This window comes from Maylandia zebra, linkage group LG5 (genome assembly GCF_041146795.1).
Source record: "Maylandia zebra isolate NMK-2024a linkage group LG5, Mzebra_GT3a, whole genome shotgun sequence".
NCBI lineage: Eukaryota > Metazoa > Chordata > Actinopteri > Cichliformes > Cichlidae > Maylandia > Maylandia zebra.
The window spans coordinates 2,434,604-2,454,780 of record NC_135171.1 but is presented as its reverse complement, the minus strand read 5'-3'; the positions used below and the strand labels follow the sequence as shown (position 1 = coordinate 2,454,780).

General features: G+C 43.6%; 1 protein-coding gene across 3 annotated transcripts in view; it reads right to left on the bottom strand.

Annotated features, from left to right (window-relative positions):
- Positions 1-20,177, bottom strand: part of LOC101479224 (receptor-type tyrosine-protein phosphatase gamma) — a 371,804-nt gene that overhangs the window by 101,859 nt on the left and 249,768 nt on the right. For all 3 annotated transcript variants that reach the window (XM_076883640.1, XM_076883639.1, XM_076883641.1), the window contains 2 exons: positions 13,100-13,166; positions 4,247-4,404 (listed from right to left, as the gene is read on the bottom strand). In XM_076883640.1, the coding sequence (XP_076739755.1) occupies positions 4,247-4,404; positions 13,100-13,166 (225 nt within the window). The remainder of the gene's footprint in view (positions 1-4,246; positions 4,405-13,099; positions 13,167-20,177) is intronic.

Genomic DNA, 20,177 nt, shown 5'->3' with positions numbered 1-20,177 from the left:
AAGAGATCAGGTAGCTTAGAGTAAATTAATTCTAAGTTGTTTATTTTCAGACTATGTAGTTACATTGCAGATTATTGTGCTTGCAGGCATAATGCACTTTTCTTTATATAGCGCCTTTCTAATCTTACTGACCACTCAAAGCAGAGCATGTTATTCTATACACTTATAATAACCAATTAATATAACATGCTTGTCTCTGGAACAGGAGTGCCTGAAGGAAACATTCACAGGGATACACAGGCCATCTAAACTGCAGGATATGCAGGAACCTTCCTTTTCGAGTATCTAGGAAACGTTTTACTACAAGACGACAGTGCAAACCACTTTACCACCATGCCTCTTATCAATCCATCTTCTCTCTAGGCATCCTCTGTAGGATTTCTGTTCCTTGTGCAATATATATATATGATCACTCCTGAGCTGTGTTACTATTTCAAAGTTTAGAACTCCCACGACCCATCAAGGACCAGCAGGTGCCTGTCTCTGTCAAATCCTGAGCAAACAGATCAGATAAAAATACACACGGACATGACTTTCCAATACCACCATTTTTCTTGGTAGTGGACCTGCCAATTCCAGTACCAGAATAAGCAGGTCCACCACTGGTGCCCTGTGCTTTTCACAGATGAGTATGAGTTCACCCTTAGCAAATGTGATAGGGTCTCAAGGAGATGTGGAAAATGTTACCCTGCCTACAACATCACTCAACATGACAGATTTGGTGGTGGGTCAGTAATGGTCTGGGGAGGCATAGCCATGGAGGGACGCACAATTACTGAAGCCAGGATGCTATACCAGATGTTCTCCATGGAACCATCCAAAACATACTGTCAATGGCAAGAGAATAATATGAGAACAGCCCCACCAATACTGGAGATGAACCAGTCCTGTTCTACTGAGCATATGGGAGAAGGATACAGCAGAGGACAACAATGTCCAGTGGCTAGTGGATCTAAGAACAGATTAAAGCACAGTGGCAGACATCCAAGAGCAAGTCTTTGTCTAAGAGCTGGACAGAACAGGCCCTGGCATGATTCACATCTACTGGCTAAAGCTAACTGCACTCCATGACTGTCTGGCAGCACAAATGAGCAAAATGCTAATAGATGAGACACAACCAGAATGGCTAATGAAAGCCTGGGCAGTCCTAATCCCAAAGTCAACTACCTGACTCAGCACAACATGAAAGAAACCTGTCAGCCATCATAGTGTCTAGCATGAACAGGCACATTGCTCAGTACATGAGCGGGGCACAGAAAGGAATTTGGCAGAATCACTACAGGGACAAAACACCAGCTGTTGGCAGATAGAACAGTCACTAGAGACTGTAAGACCAGACTGACCAGCATGTGCACCTCCTGGATTGATTACAGGAACACTTATGACTCAGTCTCTAACACGTGGACCTGAAATGTCTAGAACTATAAAAGATCAATGAGGCGATGTGGAGAACAACACTGGAGGCTAGCCTCAGCCAGATCATTAACAAAACTGACTTCAGATACTAACTATAGAATGTGTCTGTGAAGGTTCTCAGTCATCCAGGTCATTGTAGTCTAAGGAGCTTGGGAAGAAAAGCGTCTGGATTTTTTTAAGTTGCTTGAAGACCTTTCACCTCTCATCTGAGAAGCTAAGTTAATTCCCAATAAAACTAACAAACAAACAAACATCTGTCTCCTATTTTTTGTCACACATGAAAGAAGCATCAATATCTGATGAGAAGACTCATTTATTTTTGGTTGTTTTTTTATCAACAGGAGAAGAATGTCTCTAACAAGTTGATTTGTTCACCTAGGATGATTTGTCTTAATTTTCACATGGCATTGCTTGAATTTGACCCTGAAAAAGGCGTATGAACCCTGTTCCACAGTTTCACTCACTGTAATAAATTCTTGTCATGTACGCTCCACTTCTGTGTTAAATCTGCTCTGGGTCCAGTCTGTACGGCTCACACCGTGACAGACCTCTTACTTTAAAAGTAAGAGGTCTGTCAGTTACAAAAGTTGTAAATGATTTTATTGCTTTGTTCACACTTTTCCTTCTCACATTCCATAGTGAATACATTCCGGATCATGCAATGCATGAGTGGGGCACAGAAAGGAATTGGCAGGAATACCAGAGGAGCGAAACATCAGCGGCTGGTAGAGAAAGCAGTTGCCCGAGACTGCAAGGCTAGAGTGACCAACCTGTGCACTGCCTGGATTGATTACAAGGAGGTCTATGCTTCGATGCCCCACACCTGGATCCTGAAATGACTACAACTGTACAAGATCAACAGGACCCTTAGAGCCTTCATCAAGAACTCAATGGGGATGTGACAAACAACATTGGAGGCCGACTGAAAGCCTATAGCACACGTCACCATCAAGAGCGGGATCTACCAAAGAGATGCGCTGTCCCCACTGCTGTTCTGCATAGGCCTGGACCTCCTCAATGAGATCATTAACAAGACTGTCTAAGGATATCAGCCACTGTGAGTACAAGAAAACAATTATTAGAATATAATGTGTTAAATTTGTTTAGATGAAAGGGTCCAGCAGTAGATCAGAGGAATAGGGAAGGATTTGTCTGTGGGTTTCAGTTTGGTTTAGCTACAGTAGAGGGAGAGGAATTTATGCACACCAGGTGTCAGCCTGTCATAAAAGGAGACAGGAAGCTACAGATGGGGGATGCTAATGCTAGTACGTGAAAAGCTTATAATTGTCATAACTTAGAAGTAGGTTTGCAGGAGACCCTCCACATGCTTAGCTGTTAAAGTAAGACAACAAGAGGCCAATGGCCCAGTGGATGCAGAGTGGGGGTCTCAGTGCTTGTAATATGTTAACTGTGTTTTGTATGTTTTGTAAAGGAATTTGGTGTAGCTTGGGTGAGGGGAGATGGACTTTTATGACCAGTAGGAAGTCACATACACAGAGACACACTGTGCTTTAACTGTGGCGACGCACACCCACCCACACGCACAGTCACTCACGTACACTCACATAAACACACTGGCACTCACGTGCTTGCACATACATATACAAACACAGAGTTTACAACACATCATGTGGGTTTTATGATGGGGTCGCTTCTATAAAGCTGGTTGTAACAAAACGAAGAAGTGAAGATCTGCAGAGGGACACCAGCCTTGAACGTCCCTCCTTCTAGAAGGTGCATGCGTAACTGAAGATGAATAAAGATTTTGTGAAATAACTACTCAGTCCGGTGCCGTCTCTGGAGACCCAACGATTAAAAAAAGAACCGGAGTGAAACTGCTTTAAGTAACACCACCTCTTCTACATCGATGATATCTTGCTGTATTCCCAGAGTGAATGGGACATCACTTCACTGATCCACTCCACAAGGATCTACAGCAACGAAACTGGAATGTTATTTGGACTCGAGAAGTGTAATCGGATCGTAACAAAGAGAGGAAAGGTAGTCAGAACTGAGGGCATCACACTACCAGAAGGCAACATTGTTGAGGACAGCTTCAAGTACTTGGGAATCCCACAGGCAAATGGGAACCATAACGAGGCCGCTAGGAAAGCTGCAACCACCAAGTACCTGCAGAAAGTAAGGCAAGTCCTGATTAGTCAGCTGAATGGCAAGAACAAGATCCGGGTTATCAACACCTATGCCCTGTTGGTGATCAGGTATCCTGCTGGGATAACAAGCTCCTGACCATTCATGGAGGATTTCACCCCAAATCCAGCACACTGAATCTGTACGCTAGAACCACATCCAGAATAAGACAATGAACATCCACGAGTACATCAGACAACTGACCACATGCTCAGTGAATACCTCAGACAGCAGAAACCCAAGAAAGAGGAGCAAGAGCAGCCAAAATGGGAGACACCCACTAGGGTGGTCAAGAATGACTGTGCTAAAATCCTGTGGGACTTTCAGATACAGACGGACAAACTGATGATGGCTAACCAACCGGACATAGTAGGGGTGGAGGAGAGGAAGACGGCCATAGTGTTAGACGTAGCCATAGCAAATGACAGCAACATCAGGAAAAGGGGACACGAGGACCCTCATGCTCACAGGCCCGTAGTAGAGAACCCGAGCTTAAGGGATAGACCGCCAGCAGAGGAGAGAGGGGAATTTTTTACATTTTATAAAATAAGTTGTGGTTAATTAACTTCAGCATTAACATAGAATAAAAATAAGGTTTTGCAATATGTTTAAATGAGTGGTGTTATTCTTATATAACTAAGGAAACAAGTTGACACAGCTGTATTACTGGCATGCTTCTTACCTGTTTGTAAGAGAAGTAGACAGGACTGCTGAAAATGATCCACTCTACCACCTTGCTGCAGGGTGGAGTGGTCAAAGAGCCAGTGTAACGATAATAACTTCCCAGTGAGGATGGCAGCAGGTCCTTAAGCACAAATGGCTCCAGAAAGGTCTCCTTTTCTGTTTGAAAGATAGTAGGACAGATAGTTTCAATCAATGCAATATAATCTATATAACAAGCTTTATTTCCCTGCAAACTGAAGTGGCAAGGGTTCAGACTTGCTTCAGAGCCTTTAGGTTTAATGTGTCACGGCCCAGCGGCACGAGGTAACAGAGATGGACACAGGTGCAGAAACCAACCCGGAAGCGAGACGATAAGGGAACAAAGGATTTATTTCCGCCCACAGGCAAACACAAGCAAAAAAAACAAAATGACGCCACCACACTAGTGGCGCGTAGGATAATCTAAGATAACGGAGGGTGACCTAGACACCTGTAGGAGACGGCTGAACAGCAGAGGCAGCGGGGAGGCGGAAACAGGACTAGGTAGGGGCCGGGGCACTGGAATAAGAGGAGATCACGGTCAGTGGGATCCAGCAGACAATCAACGATCCTCCACAGTTGAATTGAGTTGCTTTACTTGGTTTCAGGTGGGGGGGACAGGTGGGGCGGAAGGCCCGGAAGCGGTCGAGATGTGGGGAGGCAGGCAAGTGAGTGGTGGGCCGGCAGGCCACGTCGTATCAGCAGCAAGCGGCCCAGGTGCAGGAAGGCGGGAGTGAGGGAGACAAGACCTCCACTCCAGGTGCTACCTATGGGGATAGCAGATACTCAGGCGATGAATGGTTGAGAGCGCAGGTCTGATATACTGCCGGAATAATTGCTCACAGGTGGTCAGCCAGGGAGGAGCAACCGAACCTAAAGGAGGAGGGGCCGCTGTTGGAGACCTGCAGGTACCCTCCCAGACCCTGACATAATGTCTTGATTTCCTTTGATTTGTGCTTTCATAATTTAGCATCCCCAAGAGATGACAGAGAAAACAACATATGATTGTCAGCCTTGAAGTAACATTGTCAACTTTGACATAACTTAGTGTTTCACTCTTTAACAAAATGCCCAAGAACATGGGTGGGTAAAAAAGCTTTGAAGATGATGAAAAAAAAGAGAAGAAAAATGTTGGCAGAAGACACCATAACAAAAAAGACACCTGTGCTTCTTTTACAAACTGCCTTGCAGTTTGTTGCAAGGTAGCCAGTGAATGTCCCTGCACCATCAATGTGAAATTAAAAGGCTGAATGAAAGGTTCTAATAGCAAACACAGGGACCCAGTGTCTTTGCAAGGGTTTGCAGGTTTACAGATGGAAAGGTTCATTATAGCAATGATATCCAGGAATGATGAGAAACATGAGTTGTGGTGGTTGGGAGGACCATGTGGTTTTCTTTTGTCAGGTTATTCATTTACCGTATTTCCCGGACTACAAAGCGCACCTGAATATTAGCCGCACAAGCTAAAATCAGGGGAAAATCCTGTTTTGTACATACATTAGCCGCACCTGACCAAAAGCCGCAGGTGTTTCAATGTTGACTTATCATATGTAAGAGAATATGCACAAAGGGAATTGTCAGGAAAGAGATGGCTGTTTGGAGACACATCCCTTTTATTAATATTTTGAAAAACAAGTTACGGGTACATATTTGCATAACTTTTTAGGTATATGTAAAAGTAGCCATAATTACAAGTACGAAACATGTACTGTGCTTCATAAATGAGTAACAAATGTAGTACATAACAATAACCTACAGCACACCAGAAAAATAGATTCGGACTACCTTTTAGGCTCAGGTGCAGTGACACGGCTTTAACAAGAAGAAAAGTCAGTCATTCACCACCATCTTCCTGCGCACTAAAACCACCAAAGTCCTCTCCTCCAGTGTCGGATACGAACAGGCTCAGGGTGGCTTTGTCATCCACTCTCAGCTTCTTTCCTTCGTTGTCACTTTCAAAACCAAACAAATCCTCGTTGTCAGTGTCAGAGTTGAACACCCTCTGAAGGGCCGTGGCGGTGTCCTCCTGATAGAAGTAACTTTTAAGTTTAAACTGCAGATGTCTATTATTAAAAGATACCTCCGTTATAAAGCTTTCAAATGTATTAAAATGTTCATATATTTTTGTATCACATGCCATTACATCCTGTCACGTACACACACACACACACACACACACACACACACACACACACACACACACAGAACACACACACATGCTGATAAGTAAGCTTGAAAAACAGGAAATGCTATGCAACTGTCTCTTGGTATAAATAAATCTGACTGCAATGCCTCGGTTGTGAGTATCACCCGATCACTCACCCGTGCACGTAGCTCTATGAAACTCCTTTTGACTGTCTTGTATTCCTTCATCGTATTTAAAAATGTCACGCACCACTGACACCTCCTCTCCATCATGCAGCAGTCCAGCCCTTCGAAATCCGTTGGTGATCGTGGATGTTTTCACACTTTTCCACGCTGTCAGATTCCACCGGTGGAGTTGAGCATAACTTGCTTTTCGCAAGTTTATCGCTGCTCGTCATCCACGCCTCCGGCTGAACGTGTAGCGCTACTTTGAAGTTTGTTTTTCGCGCTACTTGTACGGCACTATGTTGCCTGGCGGATGGACATGTGACTAACATACCACTCTTGAACCCCGATACTGTGTGTCTGATCACATGCCCTTCCGCCAGGCAACGTAGTGCCGTACAACAGCGGAACAAACAAAACAAATCGTCTTACGATATCACAAAAATCATGGATAATCCATAGAAAAGCCGCACCTGACTAAAAGCTGCAGGGTTCAAAGCTTGTGCAAAAAGTAGCGGCTTATAGCCCGACAATTACGGTATATTTAACGTTTCTAGAAGTTACGTTTCAGATCATCAAACTAATTTGACTATTAGACAAAGATAACACAGGTAAACACACAATGCATTTTCGAAACGATGATTTCATTCATTATGGGAGAACAGTTATCCAAACCCACCTGGGCCTGTGTGGACAAGTAATTGCCCCTCTTGTTAAATCATGAAGTAACTGTGATTAACGACATTTGTTGGAATGCTGAGTTCAGTTTCACTCAGGCTTGATTACTGGCAGACCTGTTGAATCAACGCATCACTCAGGATCTGTTTGACAATGTGAAGGAGGCTAAAAGATCTCAAAAAGCAACACACCATGCCACAATCTAAAGAAGCAACTGAGAATCTATCAGTCAGGAAAGGGTTATGTTTTGAAGGAAGGCTCGGAGGAGGTTGGAGCTTGTTACCATCATGGGCTCATTCGGTCAGGATGAGAATGAACAGTCAACAATCACTTGCAAGTTTCTTGTTTTACTGAATAATGAGCAAAAGGAAAGACACGCATGGACTGCTAACTGAAAGGAAATAAAGAAAATAAAGTGTGTCACTCAGTAACTCAAAATAATAGATGAACTCAGGAGACTCAAACAGAAACTCACCTCAGCTGCCGCCCCATGTGGGAGTAAAGAAAGAGTTAGCGGTAGGTGAGTGCAGTCCTTATATAACGGGTGACAGGTGAGTGCAATTAAGGGCAAGCACCACACCCAATCAAAGGTGAGGAAAAGAAAAAAGGTGCAGCTGGTGAAGTGTGCTGAAAGGTGAGTCTTTACAACAGCCGCCCCCATATTTCTAGCGAGAAATATGTTTAACTGGTTAGAGTTGACCTTTGTCAGGAAGTGGGGCAGAGGAATCAGACACGCCACAGGTCTGATATAGGTTCTGTCCTGCACTAAGACTTCTACAGTTCTGATGCGCTCATCTGGGCTCTTTAGGAGTGTTACTTTTCTACGGGCCAGACAGTTCAGGAGGTCGACCCAGAGGTCGACCCAGAGGTCGACCCAGAGGTCGACCCAGAGGTCGACGACGCAGGCCAAACAGTTCAGGGGGCCGACCGTGGAGCCAGCGGTGGCGGCGAAGCAGGTCCAAATGCCGACCGAATGGGATGCAGCTGCAGGCACATAACTGCAAATCGTCAGGCAGTTCTGCAGGCACTGGGCACAATGTACGGGGCTTGGTAGAGACAGGACCAGGTGAGTTAGGACCAGGAAGTGCAGTGACCTCTGGCGGAATGGCAGCCACAGGCAGTGAGTCTGGTGATGGCGGCACTGCAGGCGACGACATAGAAACTGCTGATGGTAGAGTAGGAGGTAGCTGAACGGATTCAGAGCCATCAGCGGACACGAGGATGTGCTGGAATGGATCTCCTGAATCTGAACTGAAAGATGTGAACAAACACTGGGCATGCGTGGAACTGTCCTCGGGTTGTAAGTTTGTGATCGGACCTTGGAGTGTACATCCTAAGCGGGTTTTGACCGCTGCAGGAGATCCATATGGACCAGGTCTCACTGGAGCAGTAGTCGTGATAAGGTGAGTATGATTTGAGCCTTATTTTAAATTTTAACAGTGCACTAGAACAGTCACTAGGTCTATCAAGGTACAATGTCCTCACTACAGGACTAACTTCAGTTAGTTCAGGTCTCTGATTCACCTCACACAGGATCTGTAGATGTCATCCCATGCAGGTGACAAAGTCTTCTCTCAGATCACACTTTGCAGCCTGAAGAGTCCTAGCACAATGCCACCACCATGTGTTTCTCTTTATCCAGTTTATTTTCTCATCCTTTGTTTTGTGAATAAACTCAGGACACCTGCTAATGTGGTGTTCAGGTGAGCAGCAATATGCACATGTTGCCTTAGTCGTTATGATTGGTTTTCTTGGCTGTACAGTAGGGGTGGGCGGTGTAAACGGTATACGGTAGAAACGATATAAATTTGGCCAACGGTAGAGATTTTGATGGTGTCATCAAGCTGCACCTGTTTTAGTCGAAAGCATTGCAGCGGCTGCAAACATCATCTGCAAATTACAGTAATAGCGACAGTAATAGCAAAGCACTTTTGGAATATGGGAAAGCCAAAAACTGCGCTTTCTCCACTTCTGTACCATTGATTCATTCATGCTGAATTCTATCACAACGGCTCTATTCTCATGTTGTTGCAGTCAGAGGTGTGGACTCGAGTCACATGACTTGGACTCGAGTCAGACTCGAGTCATTAATTTTATGACTTTAGATTTGACTTGAAAAAACGTTCTAAGACTTGTGACTTGACTTGGACTTTTACACCAATGACGTGGGACTTGAATTGGACTTGAACCGGTTTACTTGAAAAGACTTGATATTTTACCCCAAATATAAAATTTAACATGCATATTATATGGAGATTGAAAATGTGACGTCATTCACGGGTAGAACCGCAAAGGATTCTGGGAACTCGTGGCAAGCGGTACTAGCGCACGCAGGCTTTCAATTGAAATCAGTCACACAGCGATAAAAAGAAACACAAAAATGTCAAGAAGCTGTTGTATCATTAACTGCAATAGCCGGTCGCATGACAGCCACGGGAAGCCGACGGGTAAAGAGATCGGTTGTTATCGGATTACGTCGTTGAAGAGAAATTGTTCGAGCCATGTTTCCGAAGTAACAAAGACGCGACTGGATTGCAGCCATTCAAAGACCAAATATAACGTCCCAGAACACTCCAGCTCACAGGTTAGTCTGCTCCAAGCATTTACACGAAGGTCAGTCTGCTGTTGTAGTTAATGCGTCATTTTTCTTAACATAATTGGTGATATAGGTTACAAGCAAGTCTGGCGCTGAACAGAAATGGTCGCGCTATGCTCCTTTATTTATTGTGCATAAATAGTGAATTGTCCTGACACAATATTGCGTTTCGCTTCTGTTATTATGGTACATTGACAAAAACATATACTTTTATTCACAGAATAAAACAGTTGTTTTGTATCACTAATTGTCCAGTGCGATTACAGCATACAATATTATTGTCACTGCTACATTTCTGTAAGGCGTACCAGAAATTATTTCCACTACTAATTAATTACCGTTAAGCTCAAAGGTTATATTAATAAACGGATAACGAATGTATATTTATGAAGACTATTTGTGAGACTGGTAAACTTATGATACGTACGATGGTCTTTCGTTCTACACGGTGCATTTCAAGGTCCTGTACCCATCCGTCGGTAAACTGTACCTGGGCTTGTTGCAGTGACCTGAAGTTACTAAACTTCACGAGTGTGTGCACTCACTCCAAGAACCGTATAATTATAAATATGCATATAAATATGCTACGATGAGATAGCTGACTTCATCTAACTAGCAAATGTTGTCCAGGCTACGTTGGTGATGCAGTTTTTTTAATGTATATGATATTTTTGTCATGCGATTTTAAAGCCGTTGTTGTGCCAAAAAGTGATTGTCTGCCAAAAACTGATTTCCAGTGTTTCTGTGTATTTTTTATGTGTAATATCTTTACGTATGTTCGTAAATAGACTTCGGTGAACAGGGGATACAAAGGGGTTATATATAGAATTAAAAAATTATCTGTTTTTTAAGTATCTTTACAACTTGTACTTACATTATAACCAATCCGGTCCTTTATCCCCACTTAAAATATTTTTACAGAACTATTGTAATATTTGCTGCCATTTCTGCTGTCCTGTTGGGCAACTTACTCTTACAAAAGACATTTTTAATGTTAATTAGATTTTTTTTACTGCATAAATAAAGGTTATATAAAAGTCGCTGCCAAAAACTGATTGCGGCTTGTATCTTGCTACACGAATGTTGTTTGTGGCTCAAGATGACTTTATGTCATCCATAAGGGATGCATTTGACATATGTTTAACATATTATAGCCCAACAAGTTACTTATAGCACTTTAAATATGAGCAATCGCTTTTTGGCAAATACCGGAAATCAGTTTTTGGCAGACAATCACTTTTTGGCACAACACCGGTCCTACAACCGCATCCAAGAATAACATGCAGCTTATCTCAGAACTGTCGGTGAAAATTATTCTTGGAGCTAAGTTTAATTGAGCTGCATTTTAAAGAGGTGCAATTTCACAATTTGTGTATATTTTCTAAGTTCACTATTTTGTCATGTGTTGAGAAAAACACAGATTTAAAAATTACATGGTCTAATATTTACATAACTGCAACATACTTTTTTTCTTTTTTTTTTTTAAAGACTCGAAAGGACTTGAAATTCAAAATTTCAGACTTGTGACTTGACTCGGACTTTTACACCAGTGACTTGAGACTCGACTCTGACTTGCCTGACATTACTTGAGACTTGAGGATAAAGACTTGAGACTTACTTGAGACTTGCAAAACAATGACTTGGTCCCACCTCTGGTTGCAGTATATTAATGACTAACCTCGTATTGTGGATGGATTGTCTCAGTTGTTCTCCTGACTGAAGTTTGGTCCGTTTATAGCACATGTGTCAAAGTCAAGGCCCGCAGGCCATATCCGGCCCGGCGTACATTTATATCCGGCCCGCGAGATGTATTATTATTGTTACGCATGGCCCGGCGATATGAGGCGCTAATAATATACAAACTACAGATCCCATAATGCAGCGCTGCAGCCTCCTTGCTGAACGCTAGGCTAACTGGGAACATTCCCCGTCAATCAAGTCAAACTTCTGTAATTGTGAAGCTCGCCGCTCACAATGGTGGAGAAAAAAGTTGACTCTGAAAGCAGAGCCTTTCAGCGCCAGTGGGAGGCTGAATATATGTTTACAGACATGCTGGTAAACCGTGTGTCTTAGTAGTGGAGCTAATGTGGCTGTAATTAAGGAATTTAATTTAAGACGGCACTACGAGACAAAACGTCAGGATAAGCTGAAAAACCCAAATGCAGAAACTACAGAAAGTAGAAGAGCTAAAGAAGAATCTGACATTTCAGCAGACGTTTGTCACCAGAGCAAAATCACAAAGTGAAGCTGTTGCGAAAGCAAGTTTTATCGTGGCAGAGGAGCCAAATCAGCCCGGTACCACTCTGAAGAGCTGCAGGATAAAGCTGTGCGACGTCTTGTGTCCAGACAAAACGCAGATTTTGGCAAATGTGAGCCTGAGCAGAAATACGATTGCTGATCGGGTTTGTGAGATGGCCACTGATTTAAGAACACAGCTGTGTGAAAGAAGCAAAAACTTCACTGCATACTCGGCTGTGGATGAAAGTACAGACATGATGGACATTGCACAGCTGACCATCTTCATCCGTGGAGTGGAAATATTGAACATTAAATCGAGGCACGGGACAACGACAGGAAAAGGCGTTTTTAAAAACGTTTGTCAAAGTGTTACCGACATGAAACTGCCCTGGGACAAACTTGTTGGACTTACAACAGATGGAGCGCCGGTGCTGTGCGGTGAAAAAAGCGGACTAGTCCGCAGGATGGGAGTAAAGATGCAGGAGGAGAAATGGCATGTATGATGCGGTGAAGGCGTTTCAAGTGAAGCTGTCACAAATGCACCAGTGCAACCTGCCTCACTTTCCCGGTTGCCAAGTAATGTTGAACCAAGTCAGCGCACTTTGCTGAACTGGAATAATATTCCTGTCTGTTTTTATTTATATTTATGTTTAAAAAACATTGTTTTAGTGTGTTCAATAAATGTTTATCTTGTTAGCCCCCTGTGCAATTGAATTTGACACCCCTGATTTACAGCATCCTGCCATGCAATTGCATTTGTCCCTAACCACCTGAAACCCTCACGTTAACTTTTATCAAGTGGAAAAAAGTTGGTGTTCATCCAGGTGCCCTGATGAAGTGTGTGATTCGCCTCACCTGTTAGTGTTATCCTTATCCTCAGAATTGTTTTTAGTTTAAAAGAAGATTTTTGACGGATTTCAAAAATATGTTTTCTCTTGATTTTATATATTAGGGAATATCTACACTATTGAAGTCCTTCCTCTCTCAGCACTAACTGGACCTGCCACTCACCATGATGGACCACACCCTTTAGGCCATGGATTATGGGGTCAACGGCAGGATTGTCCCTTCCTCCCACCTAAGGAAGAAAAAACAAAGATATTTATTAATTGTGAAAAACAAATACTGAAAACACAAGCTTTGTAAATTATACATTTAAATGTTTATAAAATAATTTTGAAAAATAGTCTACAGTCAGTGTGAAGGTCTACAACATTAAATTCTGCTTCTGTTTCATAAATCCATGAAGGACAACAACAGTTTAACATTATTCAGTTTTACACATTTGTTTTTGCTAAATTTTGCTGTATTCTGTGTTTCTGCAGTGCACTTCTCACTAATTTTACCACAATGATGAACTCCGTTACAATATGGATTTTCGTTTATTTATTTAATTCACCCTATGGCAGCTGGGATAGGCTCTCTCCCCACGTCCCCAAATTGGATAAGTGAAAGAGGATGGATGGATGGATGAGTTCAATCTGAAACTGGTGCCTCCAAATGGTGTAGTGGTTAACAGATTTTGTTAGTAAATGAAAGATTCAATTCTAGCCATTGACAAAAAATCCCCCTCAGAAACTTTGAGCAAACAGGAGATGAGAGGAAAAAAACACAAGTGTGATTAGAAGAAACAAACAGCAGCATTTAACAACCTCTTTAAGGTCTTTTCTATCTGAACTCACACTATGGGATGTCAGGAATGTGTTTTTCATTGTCTTCAGTTAGAGCATCACTGTTGTAATGTGGACTGGAAATCAACAGAAGGCATAAAAGGCAGTGAAATAATAGCAAATAACTATTTTGTCCAGACTGAAATGTTTCAAGGACACAGGCCTAGTTTAACATTTGAAAAGTTTGCATTCAAATTCCCATAAGAGACATCTTGGAGAGCCTTACAAAAGGCGCCTGGAAAGAAGTGCTGTTAAATGGCAGAACACTATATTCCTTCAGTAAGTGAGCTCTGGGGGGACAGTGTCTGCCTGTCATTTAATCATTACCTATTATTAATCTCTGGCCCTTATCCACGTGTCTCTATCCCATCTTCATCCCCTCGGCCGGATCGGATGTGGCCTCCTGGAGAAGGGCTGGACATCTCAATTTGGAGTTGACCTTGGTTAGAGGCAGCAGGCTGGGGTATGCCTTTGGGGGTATCCCCTCGGCTGGCTGCCTGTAAGTTGGGGTTTTTCCCGGTGGATGACAGGGTTTGTTCCCTGCGCCTTTGGGTCAGGAAATGGGTCCTGACTGTCATCTCCACTTATCTAACTGGCCTTCTTGGAGTCCATGGGTGGAGTGCTTGAGAATGCTCCACCTGGGGGTTACTTTAAACGTCCATGTGTGCAACAACAGTGAGACCTATAGGGGAGTGATTAGGAGGAACGGCCTGGATCTGAATCCGAGCAATGTTCTGTGACTCCTGTGCAAACCACAGTGTGTCTATAACAAAAATCATGTTCAATTCTAAGAGCGTCAAAAAGTGCTCGTGGCACCAGGACACTAGGCTGCAGCCCAATCTTATCATCATGTGGCTGTATTTTCTGGTGTGGAAAATACATTATTAGACATTAGGGTTTTTATTGGTAACATGTTAATCTAGAAGCTATTGACCATGCATAATTCGGGGCCTTAGGAGAAACATTCTGCTCGGGTGAAAAGAGGTGCTGAGTTGTCAACTGATCACTACCTAGTAGTGAGTTTGATCACGTGGAGGGGGAGGATGCTCGACAGATGCCTGCCTGGCAGAGGCCCCAGTGAGTGAGATCTTCAACTCCCATTTCCAGCTGATCTTTGACATGGAGACTGGGGACTTAAGTCTGAATGGACCTCCATAGCTGAAGTTTGTGATAACCCCCAAACCAGATGATGGTCACCGGAGGCTGAGAAAGGGCTTGGTTAGCCTGTGGGACTTCAGAGGCAGCTGATAGCTACTGACGGGCCAGCATTATTTGCTCTAATTTCTAACTTTGGACCCCCCAGGCCTATCTTCAGATGATGTGTTCTGCTCATTGCAAGAACTAGAGAAAATAACCCAGAATGTTCCCAGGCACCTCTTTTATACTCATTTGCCCTTTGCTTCCCTCTCTCTCCTGTCTTCTCTGGACACCCAATAACATACAACCACTTTATACTAAGGCAAAGGTTACTTCATTAAAATCACTTCATCACGTTTTATTCTTTTCTCTTATTCTTAACATAGAAAATTTGATTACATTTGAACATTTACGTATTAATATACCTGACTTCATGTTTTATTCATTTTATGAAATTTTACTTCAGTTAAGTTTTTCATCTGTTCATCCTTATGTGAACAACTATTATAGCATGATGTAGTTGCATAGGATTGTTTTCTTTTAGTTTTTCCCTTTACTAAATCCTATGGCAGTACAGTCTCTCTCTCAATCCAACCTCTCTCAACACCTGCCTTTCATAGCCAGCCTGTCTCCTACACCAAACAGAAAGACGAAGGACTAAGCAGGCAGAGATGGATCATTATCACCCCTCTGACCATCATCGTGGTTTATGGCCAGTGTACATTATGAAATACCCACCTCAGAACGTATCAATGCAATGGTCTGATTCTCAACAACAGATACGCTGAACTCGTATACATTGAACTTTCTGGAATGAAAAAAAGCCTCTCAACACTGGCCCTTGGGTGACTAAACAAATCTGACCTTTGACATGCCTCACTGACCTGAGATCAGTGAGGGGTGCTACAGCGGCAGAAAAGTTCCTACAAAAACTTCAATAGTACTTACCCATACTAAGGGAACTGTTCCTTTTTTGTTACAGGAGGTGGAACGTCTTTGGGCTGGACAATTTACTTTCAATGCACAACCTCCCACTATTTAGGTTTCTAACATCTGTGTATGGTCAAAATGTAGAAACTTTTTTTTGATTTAAACCAGTAAATATGGAGATGCCCAGCTGGAGCCAGATGATTATGCTATGCTATTATCTAGCATGTACTATACCTCTTCCTCCAAATCTGCTCAATGAGATGCATTTGTGATGAGATATCACAAAATGAAACCAACTGGTTGTGCTTAAACTCATCCAGCTGTTCAAGAGCTTCAGACTTCTGGCTTGGATTTTAAAGCCTCAGTTATTCAACATGCCTGTAAACCACCCTAATTTCTTGTTCCTTTGCCCTCCCCCTCAACTGCTTCCACCAAATAAGAAACATTTGTATTTACATAAAGCGCAGGTTTTGTCTCTTAAACCATCAGGGAGACAGGCCAGGATGGCACACAGGCATGATGAGTAGAGGAAGTGGAGGAAGCCAGAATATGGAAAAATCCCACAAAAACACAGGTAGAGTACTCTGAATAACAAATAGCTTGACACATCAAAGTCAAAAAGTACTGACTACCAGACTTAAAGGTAACCGGTAGACCAAAATAGGACATAATTAAATACTCAAAGGGCTGATCTAAAACTAGGATTGGGCACGGCAGAAGAGAACTTTTGTACTGCGTTGGCTTGCCTTTCAACCTCTGAGTAGAGGCGGAAATGAGGTTGCAAATACAAGCGGCAGAAATGAGTTGGTGAGGAGTTCAGTCATTTAAGAGGGACTCAGAGTAGAGATGCCACTCCTCTACGTCAAAAGGTGCAATTTAAGGTGTTTGGGGCATCTGATTAGGATGCTTCCTAGCTACCTCCTGGGTGACACGCTGCAAAGATCTCTCAGCTGGCCAGGGAACACCTTTGGGGCATCTTTTCCAAGGTCTTGTCTGTTGTGGTAGAACCCAGCCTCTATTGATCCTGTGCTTGGAACCTGTTCCTATTACCATGATCTAATCATGGCAGAGCAGTCCATCTATGTCCAGTCATTAGAAGAATTTATCGATATCAGCCACTTCTTCTATCTACTACTGGTATATGCCATACATGGCTCTGTCCTTACATGATGGTTCCTTTTCTTTGTTTCTATACAGAGCTGCTTATGGAGGCACCAGCATCAGGTGGCTGCTCTCCCCAATCCCTCAATCTAAACTGTCCCTGATGCTCAGTACCTACACTTTCTCTTTACAAATTCTATTGGGGTTCAGTTATTCCTGAGCACAACCAAACCATGATAGCTAATTTAAACAAATGTATCATCATCTTGATTGTGGCTTTTATACAAAAACATGTTAAAGATGTTGTACATCACCTGCTTCACAAACCACCAGCAGAACTCATCCCCCTAATTCCACTAATACTTTTTTTTTTCATTAACCTGTACAACTTCAATATGTGTGCAGCCCGTGAAAAGAAATGGCAAACAATTAATTGTAAGGCAACGTGAGACAGCCTCAAACTTACCCAAAAAACATGAATTGTGTAGTTATTTCAAACAACTGAACAAGTTAAGAACTGGAACTACAATAAACACCTGGTGAGAGAAACAGGCTATATGAATGGGAAAGTGGATAAAGAGAATTCAAAGCTACCATAAAGACACAGTGAGACTATGGCAGACAGACTCATTTAGGACAAGAAAAAAAGAAAGGAGGACAGTGGGAATTAGAGTTTTATTATTAATTCTTGTCTCTGAAGGCCCACAGGCTCGTCCCCTTAAATCCTCAGCCACAGTGCTTTCCTTTACAATGTCCTACTCCCAATTTCTCTTTCCATCCACTTCTCCCTTTTCAAATTATGTACCTCTCTCTCTCTCTCTCTCTCTCTCTCTCTCTCTTCATTCATCCCTAAAGCTCCCTTTTTCTCTCCAGGGACAGGCTGATGCAGTGACAAATTAGAGGAAAAAAAAGAAACCACAGTAGAATGTGAGATGTCCTCATATTTTTTTCCCTATAAAAAGTCTCTCTCTTTCTACAGTGATTCCTCTCACGGTAATCCATCCAAGTTTATCTATTTTGAAAGTTGGTGACCTTCACAGAAGTAACATTTTAGTGGCTTATGTGACATGTACATAGTGGCACAGATATACTTCTGTTTTACATACTGCTTCTGTTTTACGTACTATTCTAGCTCTAAAGCTCTTAAACAATTTAAAATTGATATGGATTTAATGAGTTCAAGTCTCATGTAAATATTGGAATTATAGTTCCAGTATCAGCTAATAAAATGCACTTTTTAAAAATGTTTAAAGTAAACTTGTTTATTCTTTCATTGAAGAACAATTTTAGCAGTTTAGATTATATTTTGTACTGAATCTGGATGGCTGCTCAGATAACTGTTGACTTTGGTGAATTATCTTTCAAGAATTTAGCAGTATAACTAATTCTTGTGATTCAATATTACGGCTCATGGTTTTTACCTGCAGTGCATTTTTCTAATCAAATTTTACCCCTCCGCAAATTGCTACCTTATCGTGGTGGAGGGATTTGTGTATCCCAGCGTTCCCAGGGGCTATGTTGTCTAGGGGCTTTTGCCCCCTGGTAGAGTCTCCCATAGCAAATTGGTCCTGGGTGAGAGACCAGACAAAGAGTGATTCAGAAACCCCCTATGAGAAGACCACAGAGGGAACAGTTCACCCTGCCCGGGATAGAGTTACCGAGACCCCTACCTGGAGTCAGGCCTGGGGAGGGTGCCCGAGGGCAAGTGTCTGGTGGCCGGGTCCCGGCCGGACACAGCCCAAAAAAGGGACATGGGCCCATCTTCCTGCAGTCAGGAGGCACTGTAGGGTTCGGGTGCATTGTGAGCCGGGTGGCGGCCGGAGGTCCCCGGCTACCAAGACTGGCAATTGGGACTTGGAATGTCACCTCTCTGGTGAGGAAGGAGCCTGAATTAGTGCGTGTGGATGAGAGGTACCGGCTAGATATAGTCGGGCTCACCTCAACGCACGGCTCGGGCTCTGAAACCAGTCTCCTGGAAAGGGGGTGGACTCTGTCTCGTCTAGAGTTGCTCCTGGTGAGAGGCGGCAGGCTGGGGTGGGTATCCTGGTATCCCCTCGGCTTGCTGCCTGTATATTGGGGTTTCTCCCAGTGGATGAAAGGGTTTGCTCCCTGTGCCTCCGCGTTTGGGAACAGGTCCTGACCGTCATCTCCACTTATGCTCCGATGCACTTATGCAACCTGTTGGGTGATGGGCTCTGTCAGGGCTGCTCTTTGTCACCGATCCTGTTCATAATTTTTATGGACATAATTTCTATGCGTAGCTAAGTCGCGGAAGGCTTTCACTTGGGTGGTCTCAGAATCTCATCTCTGCTTTTTGAGGATGATGGTTCTGTTGTCTTCATCGGGTGATGGCCTCCAGCTCGCCTTGAAATGGTTTGCAGCCTAGTGTGAAGCGATGGGAATGAGAATCAGCACCTCCAAATCTGAGGCCATGGTCCTCAGCCAGAAAAGGGTTGAGTGCTCAGGGACGAGTTCTTGCCCCAAGTGGAGGAGTTTAAGTATCTCGGGGTCTTGTTCATGAGTGACGGGAGAAGGGAGTGGGAGATTGACAGACAGATTGGTGGTGCAGCTGCAGTGCTGTGGATACTGTACCGGTCTGTTTTGGTGAAGAGAGCTGGGTGTAAAAGCGAAGCCCTCAATTTACAGGTCAATCTTCGTTCCTACACTCACCTATGGCCAAAAGCTGTGGGTAGTGACCAAAAACGAACAACGAGATTGCAGATACAAACGGCGGAAATGGGCTTCCTCCGAAGGGTGGCTGGCCTCTCCCTTAGAGACAGGGTGAGAAGTTCGGTCATCCAGGAGGGGCTCAGAGTAGAGTTGCTGCTCCTTCACATCGAAAGGAGCCAGTTGAGGTGGTTTGGTCATCTGACAAAGATGCCTCCTGGGTGCCTCCTGGGTGCCTCCTGGGTGAGGTGTTCCTGGTATGTCCTACCGGGAGGAGGCCCCCAGGCAGACCCAGGACACAAAGGAGAGATTATATCTCTCAGCTGGCCTGGGAATGCCTTGGTGTTCCCCGGACAAGCTGGAGGAGGTGGCTGGGGAGAGGAAGGTCTGGGCTTCTCTGCTTAGGCTTTTTGATTGCACTCCAGTCATTACGGTTCACAACATATGACCACACATGTAGTGTGTTACTCAGAGGCTTGTCAGAGTCGGACGATGCCCCGACCGGTCGACCTGTGTGTGTGTGTTTGTCCTCTTCTCTCTCTCTCGCACCTCTGCGAGTGTTACGTGGTCGCGTAGCAACGAGA